At 45.7% G+C, this 13,211-nt stretch overlaps 1 protein-coding gene across 1 annotated transcript in view; it reads right to left on the reverse strand.

Annotated features, from left to right (window-relative positions):
• Positions 1-11,405, reverse strand: part of MAN1C1 (mannosidase alpha class 1C member 1) — a 228,624-nt gene extending 217,219 nt beyond the window's left edge. The window contains exon 1 of the mRNA XM_042439253.1: positions 9,678-11,405. Within this exon, the coding sequence (XP_042295187.1) occupies positions 9,678-10,253 (576 nt within the window). The 5' untranslated portion in view covers positions 10,254-11,405. The remainder of the gene's footprint in view (positions 1-9,677) is intronic.
• Positions 11,406-13,211: the final 1,806 nt, after the last annotated feature.

A 13,211-nucleotide genomic window follows, 5' to 3' on the forward strand; every position in this document is an offset into this window, starting at 1 on the left:
AGCCGCCTATAAAAAGACCGCGTATGCGGAGGATCCATTGTAATAATCAAAGATGTCTCATACCCTGGATCCATCACTGACCAGAATGGAGACTGCAGTCAAGAAATCAGAAATAGATTAGGATTGGGAAGGAACTAGACAAAATCCTAAAGTGTCAAGATACAAAGCCAAATTCTAATATAAGGATAGCCTGTGCCATTGTTTTCCCTATCTCCATGTACAGTATTAGATCTGGAAGTTGGACAGTGAAGAAAGAAGATAGAAAGAAAATCAACTCATTTGAGATGAGATGCTGGAGAAGATGCTGAGAATGCCACCGACAGTCAGAAGGTCAAACAAATGGGTACTAGAGCAGATCTGGCCTGAGCTCTCCCTTAAAACCAAGGTGACCAAACTGAGGCTGTCGTACTTTGGTCAAATCATGAGAAGACATGGCTCAATGGAAAAGATGATAGGAAAATTGGAGGGAAGCAGAAAGAGAGGAAGGCTGCATATTGGGTGGATAGATTCAATGGAGCAGAGCAGCTGAGAACAGGGGGACTTTGAACGTCTCACATAGGGTTGTCATAAGTCAAAGTCAACTTGAAGGCAATAAACAACAAATAACAAGTGCAACTTGACTATAAATTAGGGGAACAACTCAGGTTCTATAAAAGAGCTGTCAAGACTGAGAAATCCCTTTAGCCCAGACCCACCTGCCATATGTCAAATGATAAAAGACTTTAGAACAGAGTTTCTTTAGGGAATCTTAGTAGACAGCCAAGTAGATCCCCCCCCACCTTACTTTAAAGCAGGAACTAGCAAGCCCAGAGGTTGTTCCTACTATCAATTAGTCTGGGATAACCACAGCTGAAACCTCACTTAAATGTTCGGTTTACTTTCTCAAAGAACTGACACATGTTGAATCAATAACTCTTACTAAGATCAAGAGCTCTCAGCTTGATACTCTTTCATCCCAGATAAGTGATCCTGTAACAATTCTAATAACCATGCATTCTCACAGGTAAAATGAACAATCCTCATCATTAGCACTGGTATTCTATACAAAGCACCATCTTGCTCAGTCTTCAACCCTGAGCAACCATTTCAAAACTGACAACAATCCCCCAGAGCTTGTTTCACATATCATCCAACACAAAGGAGGGTTTCTAACAAAATGTTTAAGTACCACAAACTGGCAGTTCCTACCAATTTCTCAATGAGTGTTTCTATATGGTACATATTTTGAACAGTTGATTCATGGCATTCATATGCACACTTAAGGCTGCATCTACACTGCAGAATTAATGCAGTTTGACTCCATTTGAACTGCCATGATGCAATGCTACAGTATTCTAAGATTTGTTGTTTTCTGAGATATTTAACCTTCTGTACCAGAAATCTCTGGTGCCACAAGAAACAACAAATCCCAGGATTCCATAGAATAATAATAATAATAAATAATAAAATTTTTATTTATATGCCGCCCTTCCTACGATCAGGGCGGCTTACATCAGATTAAAACACATATACAATCAGAATTAAAATACACAACAATAAAATCAGAATACAGTCATCAGAGTTAAAGCAGTGTCAAACTGCATTAATTCTGCAGTGTAGCAGCAGCCTAAAACAGCCTTCCTGTACTAAGGCCCTCCAGATGTACTTGACTACAACATCCATGCTGGCCTGGAGTAACTGGACTTGTATAAGGAATAGAACCTCTTTACAAAAAGAAAAAAGGATGAAACATATCGGAAAGCATTCTGGAACCATTACCATCCACGTTCTCTGGTTCTCATTCTCCTTGCAAGTATTATCTGGAAGCTAAAACAGGTCATTACATAAGAATTACTGACAGTAACATTTTCATGTGTTTATTATGGCCTGACAAACCACTTACACAGCAGTTTAACCAGTCATCCCACGAACCTCCGTGCCTTCTCACCAAAAAACTGCAACATACACACAAATCAAATACACATTACTTCTCCTAAACAATGACACAGACCTCTGCTTCCTCCTCCTTCCTGTAAAACTTTTCACCATATATATATATATGCCTTGATGTTTGTTTCCTTCCCCTAGCCCTTACCATTGTTAAAATTCAACTCTTTATCTTGAACTAGCCTCTTTTCCTGTTTTGCATACTTATGACCCTAGACTAACAACTGGAATGATGGGAAATGTTAACAGCTAGTATGATTGATGATCCTTTAAAGACAATATCATAATGAATGATACTGATGCACATGTCTTACAAAACTTGGGTACAGAAAATATGTGAAGGTTAAGTCTTTATTTAAAAAAAAATAAGAGAAATTCTTGCTTTCCCCCACTTTCATCTTTAACATTCAATGTTCTTCTCTGAATGCCCTGGCTTTCCAACCAAAGTCGATGCCCATCTCCTCAAATGTGTTACATGACGGCTCCCCAGGCTTGTTCTTTCATCGCTCATTCATCACAGAACATGAGCATTTCTGCTTCAGAGGTCATATTGGAGAGGAACAGCTGATTTACTTTATTTCAAACTTGTTGACTGTTTGCTGTTGCTTTTCAATCGTATTGCTTGGGATGCTTTATGTTCTAACATGTTTTTCTGGTTTAAAAAACAAACAGGGAGCCACCCAAGAATCTGGTTAGAACCAGAAGGGCACAAACTTTGAAAATATAAATTAAAACCAACACACTCCCATATAAATCAAAACCATAATTTAATATAAATTAAAACCAACACAGTCCCTGCTATACTATTGGTATAATGGGAGAGCTCCCGTGTTATAGATGTCATACTCAAATTCATTCAGATGGTGTACTGTTTGTGTTGAGATATGCTTCGCCACTCAACAGCCTGGATTCAACCATGTTTGCAGCAAAGGGACGATGTGAATTGTTCACAATAAGATGAAAGTTTGCTTCCACAAATCGTCCTAAAGGTTGCCACACAAATGGGCAGAGACACAGCTTCCCAGTCATGGAGAACTATCCAGATGGACGTGTTTTCCCTCCAGGGAAGGAGGGAAAGGAGCTGCGTACGTATAGAGTGAATGGGTGAATCAGACTTTAAACATTGATATATACATATTTAGTCACTAAACATTACTGAGTCACACCAATAACAAATTTCTGTACTCTACATGATGTACTTTCCTTATGCTACAATTGCTTGAAGAAACAAACTGATACTTATTCCACATCTATACTAAATGTTTGCATGTTCTTTAATCACATTTTACAAAAGCAATGGAAAGTCTGTACTTTGCAGCCTATAATCAACCCCAATGCTAGCTTTTTCCACAGCTGTTCTCAAAGAAAGAGCCACATGCAAACTATCCAGATGCATCTTCAGTTCTCAGACTAGTGCGCACCTCTCTTGCAGGGTCCCACAACAAGAATGTACAGTACCAACTCCTGAACAGTAGTTAATATAATAAGCAAGTTGCATAAAAGGAGCAAACATCCATTTCTCTGTAACAAGACAACAAGGGAGACCCTTGAGTGCTGGGTGCCAAGTACAGACACATGCTTAGATGCTAAATTCTCCAAATCTAGTCTCCTACTGTTAAAGTACAGGTATGGGGAAATAAGTTCAATAAGTGTGGAGTGACTGTATATTAGACACTGTTCACAGATACTGGGAGCCAGGATACACATGCAAGACTCAAGAGTCACATACTAACTTAGCAGTGTTTTGTTCCGTCATCTTGTGTGTTTGTCTCTAAGTAAACAAAGAGAAGCTTTGTTTGACAGAAACTTGTGTCTCAGCATGCTCTAGTCCTGGGAAGCTTGCAATGTTGTGATAAATGAATGAGAACCTTTAACTCCCAAGTATGCAAAGAAACTAGCATGGGAAGGAGGAGAAGCACAGAACCTCCTTCAATTCCCCGCTGAGAACAACAGTGCAGCAGGCAGACATAGCTAATCCCAGCTGTGCTGGGACTGGAAAGAAAACTAGCATCCCATGAGGGTTTTGTCTGGGAGTTGAGTCAGAATTTTATCATTATTGCGGCGTTTTGTTTGCAAGATCATATCAAAAACACAGGATCAGAAGTAGGATTTTATAATATCCATTAAATGAGCGGGGGCCGAGTATTAAAATTTGTCACTGTTTTGTTCTGTTATGTTCCTGACTTTCCTAACATGTTTGATGGAGTGACTGCACCAGCAAATTAAGGCTTCCATCGTTAGATATACATATTTTATGAACCAGCATCTACTGCCAACCTGGGGTTGGCTTCGACTTGGGCAGCTACTGTGGCCACACTGCAGCTGTAGGTCTTTGACTAACTAGGTCACCAATCGCCCTGCAACATTTTCAGCACTGCCAGCCAGTCCTCTATTCAGGCACTGTGGGCACCAGGCCAAACTCGGTCCTCAGTTACACGCGTGGAACCCAGAGTGACAAGGGAAGCTGCTTGGAGTCTACCATAAGCAAAGCAGTAAAATCTGCTCTATTGTTTCACAAGCATCACCTTCCTTCTTCTCAAAAGCTAGATGTCAACATACCATACAAAGGGAGGGAGGCCCTGTTGGGTCTACGCAGTTCTTCACACAGGCCATTACACATCTGTTGTCCAACTAACTAGGGACCCACAAAGCCAGAGCTAGCACATTTGCTACTGCTGACGTGTACCAAATGACATCTCTTGATGGATGGGTTTTGCTCCACATACAAGTTCTCAATGGATTACCATGCTCAGGCCCTGTATGCTTTCTTTCAGTTCAGAGGTCCCAGAGACTGTAACCCATTTTTGCCTTTCCTGTAATATATGATTGACTAGAACGCTTGCGTTATCTACATCTGTACGTTCTGCAGACATTTGGCAGTGGTGCAAAGGGTTTACTCCTTCCCTCTGGTTGTGGCACATTGTGTTCTGGGGAAAATGATGGCAGTTAATCAACTGCTTGAAGCCGGGAAGATCTGTACTTATTGTGGTTTGCACTGCTACTGTCATTTCTGTTACAAGAAGGACCAAGAGACATGGAATGAACAAGATAAAGGAGTAAAATACACCAGTTAAAGACATGGATGTATAAACCAATATGTATCTCAAAAACAAGGTTGGGTGTGGCATATTATAACAAATTATAGTCACAAGGTTTCAAAAAGAGAAAGTAACCCAAGTCTACCTTACAGGATATATAATCACTCCACCTTTGGAGTGACCATTGGGATCCTAACCTAACAATTTCACTCATTTCATCAAAGTCCAGTTTCACGCATCTCACGCAGCGTCCACTATCTCCCAAGAGACATTACAGTTTCTGCAGTATTTTTTCCTAACAACTCAGCACACTTTGTTTCCTTTGTTGTACTGTATCTAGTTAACAGCTTAATGGAACTACTCTGCTGCTATTCTATGGAAAAAGAAAGAGCAGAAATGTGGAGCTGCGCACTTCTGAAGGACTAAATACTAAGATACCTCTAGAAGAGGGATTCCAATTCAGAGTAATAGCAGAGGTAAACGGTCAGCAAGTACAAGGATGGATAAAACTACAGGTACCTAAGGTACCTATTTTAAAAGCTAGCGTATTAAACAGAAAGATGGGAACACAGGTAGGAATAATGAAAATTGATGCTGTAGCATAGATGGAACCTAGCAAAATATGAAGGGAAGAGAGCAATAGATGCATGTAACTACATGCACAAAACTAACAGCTTTTCAAAAAGAGAAGTATGACAAAGCTACTTTAGGGAGGTTGTACACACTACAGTTTATGGTCCTATTGATTTTGTAAGCTCTGCTTCAAAAAAATTTCACCAGAGGCAAAGAGAAACCACAGACTATCTACTTTCAGATCTCTGACACACTAACATTTATACAGATAAATAAATAAATATTTATTATGGTCACAGACCAGCATATTATTATTTGTATACAAGAAGGCATGGGGGGGGGACACAAAGATGACATGGCCGGGAAGGTTGCAAAAATAAGGGAACTCACTAATGAAAAGCGAGAAGATGCAAATGAGTCAGAAATCATACAGCAGGAGACAGGTTTGAGGGAGCAGGCAAACAAAAGAAGTACACTACATACATTTCATAACATTTGGGATCAGGTTCAACTATTTTTTTTTAAAAAAACTGTGATATAACTTCTGAACAACCGCTCCTTGCTTCCTTCGCAAATGAATCACACCAATGGCACCATACAGGAGCAAGTTCTTTATAAGCAAAATACATCTCTGTATAGAAAGTCAGCCTGACACGCCAAAGAGTGTGAGCGCATGTGTGGAAGAGGAAGAGAAGACCAAACACAGGAAAAGCACCAGTAATGAAGTGCTAAGAGCGAGGAAGGGGGAAATACCATGGAAAGTAAAGCAAGTAACTAAAGCTTCAGCGCACTTATGAGAGAGTAATATTTAAGTACAGTGGTACTTACTTCCAAATAGGAATGCTAGTTGTACTGTAGGGTTCTAACCCTATGTACACTCACCTGAGAGAAAGTCCTATGGAAAGGAGGAAAACCAATACAGGGAGAAACGGGATAATAATAATAATAATTATTATTATTATTATTATTATTATTATTGTTATTATTATTATTATTATCCTACTTCTCTGTATACACAGAAAGGATCAACTAGAAGTAAGCCTGAAGATAAAAAGGAGTATGTCCGGAGACGGGCAACCAAAATGGTGATGGATCTGGAAACCATGCCCGATGAGGAAAGACTCAGAGAGCTGGGTATGTTTAGCCTGGAGAAGAGAAGGTTAAGAGGTGATATGATAGCCCTGTTTCAACATTTGAAGGGATCTCATATTGATGGAGTGAGCTTGTTTTCTGCTGTTTCAGAGATTGGACCTGGAACGATGGATGCAAGCTATAGGAAAAGGGATTCCACCTCAACATTAGGAGGAACCTCCTGACAGTAAGAGATGTTTGACAGTGGAAGACGCTGCCTTGAAGTGTGATGGAGTCTCCTTCTTTGGAGGTTTTTGAATGGAGGCTGGATGGCCATCTGTTGGGGGTGCTTTGATTGTGAGTTCCTGCATGGCAGAATGGGGTTGGACTGGATGGACTCTATGGACTTCCAACTCTATGATTCTAGGACAAGGAGGAGCACATGGCAAGATTCCTGAGAACAAAAAATGCTACCGGTAGTTAGAATTCAGAACAGGAGGGAAAAACCAGTAAAGAAAAAGAATGAAAAGGGAGGAGAGGAACCAAACAGGCAAGAAATGCGGACTGCAAGGAAGGAAACGGTGAACAGGTAAATGGCAACAGGAGGGTTCAATGGGCAGGTAACCAAAGCTTGAAGAGGCAATAAGGTGGAAGCTATTGCTTCAGAAAAAAATGAGGGGGCAAGCCTCAGGAACTGGCTGGCCATAATACACAGTTTAAATGCCTTTTAGAGGCACTTCACAATTTTAACAACTGCACATTACAACCCCATGCAGCATGTTCACTAGGACTGGGACGCTTTGAGGCATTTTTGGGGAAAATAAAATACTTGAAAGGTTTTAACCGCTGCACCAAACTGGTCTATAATGGTACCTGAGAAAACTATAAGGCAGGAAAGGTGCCCTCAGTTCTCTGCTTCACTTAATACTTCCCTCTCGCCCTTTCTCTGTAAGACAGAGAGAGAAAAGAAAGCTAATTTAGGAATGCAGTTCTGAATACAGAGCAAAGAATTATTCAGATTTAAACATGAGAGGAAGCTAAAGGGGCAGCTTTGTGGTGAAACGATCATAGGGAGAGAATGGAGAAAGCAGGGGGAAGACCATGGAGAGGGGAATGGGGTGAAAAGAAGGATTACACTGGAGCCAGAGCAACCTTTTCCCAGTTTAGCAGAGTTCAGCTCTGGTGGAAAGTGCATCTCTGAACATAAGCAAAGTCTGCCTCTTTGTACTAACTAGCTATGCAGGATTTTGAAGCTGAGCTTGCGGACCAGAGGAACTTTCTGTGACCTGCTCTATCTATGGCCAGGGCTGTGTTGTAAATTACTTGAGGAAGGGGCTTGACTTCTCACAGATACTCTGCCAAAGAACCGTTCCCAGAAACAGCAGAAACGAAGCACCGGTGGAGTCGTCCTCATCTGGAATGCTAAAATCCAAAATATTCCTGAATCCAAAATTGTCCACATGGGTGGCTGAGATAGTGACACCTTTGCTTTCCAATGGTTCCATGTACACAAGTGCTGCTTATCAAAAAAGACTGCGTATGAAACTACCTTTAGGCTATGCGTATATGGTGTATGCCTGTGCATGTGCCTTCAAGTCCCCGGTCACCTCATGGTGACCCCAGGCATTTCATAGGAGTGTCTTAGGCAAGGAATCCTCAGAGGTGGTTTTGCCACTTCCATCCTCTGAAACAGAGCCTACAGCATGCAATATTTGTTGGCAGTCTCCCATCCAAGTACTGAACAGGGCTGGCCCTGCTTAGCTACCAGGTTCAGATGAGATTTGGTGCCTTTAGGGTTTTTTAGGCTGTCATGTATAAGGTACATGGGACACATACATGAATTTCAAGTTCAGACCTAGGTTCCATCTCCAAGACATTATGGTCTACGTAAGTACACTTGTCCCTCCACATTCGCTAGGGTTAGGGGCACAGGACCCCAGGAATGTGGGGAAAACCACAAATAACAAAAAGACTATGTTTTTACCTGAGAGAACACCTCTCTAGGCATCTCTAGGTCCTCCAGTGCAACTCTGGCAGACATTGACCATAGAGTTGCACTGGAGGATGTACAAATGCCTAGCGGAGTGTTCTCTCTAGGAATCTCAAGGTCCAGTGTGACTTTTGGTTAAAGCTGACCATAGAGTTGGCTGAAGGACCTTGGTCAGTGGTTCCCAACCTTCCTAATGCCGTGACCCCTTAATACAGTTCCTCATGTTGTGGTGACCCAAACCCATGAAATTATTGTCATTGCTGCTTCATAACTGTAATTAAATAGGTGTTTCCCAATGGTCTTAGGCGACCCCCATGAACGGGCCATTTGACCCCCAAAGGGGTCCCGACCCACAGGTTGGGAACCACTGACCTAGGTATTCCTAGAGAGAACATATTAATGAAATCAGTGACTAATCAAATTTTCAAAAGCCAAAGCCACAGATGTGGAGGAACAAGCCTGAAAAAGCTCAAAAATCCAAGAAAGGAGAAAGGAGATGCAGCCTTTGACTCTCAATTAAACCTCCATCATGCGCCTTATGCTTTTATGTACCTTATGCTACAGCGTACAATTCGTAGCCCATTTAATGCACCCTGAATTCCAAACCCTTTGCAGCCTTCCATAATACAATGTGACATCATATAAGGTGAGAACAGGACCAACAGCAATGGCAAGTACATTTCTATACCGCCAAGGGATGTACTCAGCGGTTTACAAAGTGTAAGCAGAAGACTTCAAGGGGTTTAGTATTCAGCAAATGCTGAATAGGCTATGAATTGGAAGCATGGGATCATGCAATATCATAGGAGGTGGTGCCATGGTTTGGAAGTCCTACCAGGGCTCTAGAGACCAGGGTTCAAATGCTGGGCCCTACATGGCCAATGTAATTCCATAGGGGAGGAGGGCTCTCCCAGCTATAGTACTGGCGCGGTTTGGAGCTCAGGGTTCAAATCCTGTGGGGCTTGGAGGTCTTCCTCTTACTCCGGAGGCTGGGGTTTGAATCCCGGGGCCTCCATGGCGCCCTTGGCTGAGTCACACTCTCTCAGCCTCAGAGGGCACCCTCCATTCGGATGACTCACCTCCTTGACTTTGAGGCGCCGGGCGAGGCTCTCGGGGTCCTGGGTGGCCCCTCTGCCCCTGAGGCTGCTTCCGAGGGGCGGGTGGCGGAGGCTCTGGCGGAAGGCCTGGTAGTCGAAGCGGAACGGGGCCGAGGTCTGGCCCGGCGGGGAGCCCGGGTCCGAGCCCCCTTCCTCCCCCTCCGCTGCCGCCTCCTCCTGCTCCTCCTCCGGCGGCCGAGGGGGCCTGAGTCCGGGGTCCCGCTTGGAGGCCAGGCTGGTCCCGAGGAGGGCGTCCGGGAGGGTCTGGGGCTGCCGTCGTCGGGGCGGCGGGGCTGGGCTGGGGCCCGGGGGCGGCGGCGGAGGAGGAGGCGGCGGGGGGCTGTGGGTGGGTCCGGGCTCCCCTTCGCCTCTCCGGGGCAAGAAGAGGCGCTTGAAGCGGGACGAGTCCGGGAGCAGGAAGAGGGCCCCGAAGCAGAGGGTCAGGAGGCCCGAGAGGAAGAGCAGGAAGAGGAACTTCTGGGGCAGACGCAGCCCCAGCGCCGACGAAGGGCCCCAGCCCCAGGACAGCCCCGGACACTTCTTCCGAAGGAGCAGCATCCTCAGGGGCTACGGAGCCTCCTCGGGCATCGGAAAGGAAGGAAGGCCTCGCAAAGACGGCCAAGTCCTCGGAGAGAGAGGGCAGGCAGAGTCCTTGGCCCCCAAAGTCCCCGGGAAGAAGGCACTGCTCCTCCTCGGGAAGGCTCCAAGCCAGGTCTCTGCCCTGACCCTTGGGGTCAAAGCAGTCTCTCAAGAGCAGAAAGGAAAGAAGAGGGAGAAGCCCTCGGCGATCACTCCGGACAAAGGAAGAGTCAGTCTCTCGGCCGAGAACCCTCCGCAGAACCCACGAGTCCTTTGCCTGCCTCCCTCCTTAGCAGCCCTCTCTCGGCCAAGGAAGAAGGCAAAGGGACACAGCCCCCGGCGAAGGAAGCCAAGTCCTCTGCCAACCCTTTGGAAACAGACGCCTGGTCTTTGCCTTCAACTCCTCAAGTCCTCTGCCAACCAAGTCTTCCTTTGCAAAAGTCCTCCAACAACAACAACAACGATCAAATCGGTCCTCTCTCTCTCTGGAGCTCGTTCAGTTCAAGGGAAGGGAAGAAGCGGGCCCTTCCTCGCCGGAGACTTAAAAAGCCGCGGCGGGGCGGCTCTCCTCCTCTGCCTCCTCCCCCTCTTTCTCTGCGCCCTCGGCTTCACTTAAGCGGAGCGCTTCCAAGCCCCAGGCAGCCTCTCCATCTCCTCCTCCTCCTCCTCCTGGGCTCCGGAGGCAGGGCAAGGGCTTCCTCCTCCTCCTCCCCTTCGGGGACTCCTTCTCAGGCGGCTCCGGCCAAGGGGCAGCGCCGGTGATGCAGCATTTCTGCAGGGAACAGGGGCCCAGCCTCGCCTCGCCTCCAGCTCCCCACCATCAGCAGCCTCTTCAGCCTCGCCGCCGGGCCTCTCATGATGATGATGATGATGATGCAGCCAGACGCCTCTTCCTCTCCTCAGATCGGGTCCTTCCTGGAGGGAGAAGCCAGGCATTCACTGCCCAGAAGAAGGAGAAGCAGCCCCACCGAGGAAGGCAAGGGCTCTCTCTCTCTCTCTCTGGCAATCCTGCCCCTTCCGCAGCAGGGCAAAGCAAGATCTCGTCCCTAGACTTCGCCCCTGGATCGTGGGAGGCTGGCTGCCAAGGAAGGCTTCAGGGAAGGAAGGAAGGAAACAGACCTATCTGCAGGAAGACTATATATACATATATGTGTATATATATATATATATATATATATATATATATATATATATATACACTTTATGCAAGCATAGATCTGCCTTCCACGGACAGGCATGCATGCATATACACTTATGCAGATATATATCTATATAGATATACACATTTATGCATTTAGACATGCATGCATGGGGCATTTATGCATATATATATATACACATACACACACATTTATACAAGCATATATATGCTTTTAAAGAGAGGAAGGCATATCCAGGCATTTATGCATATGTGTGTATGCTTTCAGACATGCATGCATGAGGCATTTATGCATATATATATATATATATACCACCCGATAGTTGGGAGAGTGGTTTCTTCCCTCCCCTCCCTGCTTTCAGTGGCTATTCAGTCCATTTCATGCCGACTATTCAGTCCATTTCATGCCGACTTTGGCAGGAGAAGAGCCGAGCCACAACTTTCCCTTCCATTGGGATGTCTGTTAACTTTCAAAGACAAATAAAGCGCGGGAGGAGACTTGGGGGAGAAGTCTAGGGGCCTCCAGGATGCAGCCCGAGCAAGAAAACTCTGCATCCCAATACATACATATATATATATACAGAGAGAGAGAGATTGCAGCTAGTGCCCTGAGCTTCTTCCCTATCTATGGCTCCTCGGTCTCCCTATTGTCTGCGTTGGGGAAAAGATGGGAGCCTCTGCCTTTCTCCGGCGCTGCTGCTGCTGCTGCCACAGGCTCTAAAAGTGTCCATTAGAGGAGGAGGAGGAGGAGGAGAAAGGGCTGCTTCCAGGCGAACTCTCCAAAGGGGCAGCGGGCCTCTTCGCAGCCTCTCTCCAGTCCAAGGATTAAAAATCTGGCGGCATCCCTTTCCTTCTTTTAAGCGCTTCAGGATCATGCAATTACCGCCCTGCCTTGCTTTGCAGGGAGGGAGCAAGAGCAGGTTGCATCTGTCCTAGTGTTCCAGCAGCAGCAGAGTTGAGGTGTTGCCCCTTCCGCAGCCCAGCGCCGACTGCGACAGCGGCGTTCCGTCCTTCCTGCCCCACTCGGCTCCGCCTTCTCCGACCAAGCCACGCCCTCGGCCACGCCCCGTTCGAACGCTTTCCTCCCCGGCCTAAGCCACGCCTCTTTCCCAACCGCCACTCTTGCGCTGCTTCTTCTTCTTCTGCCTCTCCGCTATTGGCTGAGAATGCCCTCAGCTTTGTTTTATTTTTTTTGTTTACCACAAAGGTGGCGCCCGTTGGACTTCTTTGACGCTTATTGGTTGGCGAGCCCCTCCCTCGGTTCTGATTGGCCGGAGATGCCACGACTTGGTTGAAGTGAAGAAGGAGCAAGGGGGCGGGGCTAATGTGCCCGCCTTTTTTGGTCAAGAGGCAGACGCGTGTCTATTTGGATAACACGTGTCAGAGTATACACACGTTTGTCACTTCATAAAATTCACGTGTCTAATTAAAAATGCACATAAGCACAAATCTGGTGGGAGGGATTCATTGTGGTTTAGAATCCATTCCATCTGGTTTGTAAAGAATTGACTTTGTGGTTTTGAGGACTACAACTTTGGAGACCTGGGTTCAAATCCTGACGTGGCCATGGAAACCCACTGAGGGACATTAGTCAAGTCGCATTCTCTCAGCCTCAGACCTCCTGAATAATTTTTTACCAAGGAGACCCCATTATACATTATACGCCGTAAGTCACATGACAAGAAGTCACACTCTCTCAGCCTCAGAGGAAGGCAAAGCAAACCCTCACTAAACAAATCTTGCCAAGAAAGCCCCGTGGTGGGTTCAATCTTAGGTGT

This window comes from Sceloporus undulatus, chromosome 9 (genome assembly GCF_019175285.1).
Source record: "Sceloporus undulatus isolate JIND9_A2432 ecotype Alabama chromosome 9, SceUnd_v1.1, whole genome shotgun sequence".
NCBI classification, from domain to species: Eukaryota; Metazoa; Chordata; class Lepidosauria; order Squamata; family Phrynosomatidae; genus Sceloporus; species Sceloporus undulatus.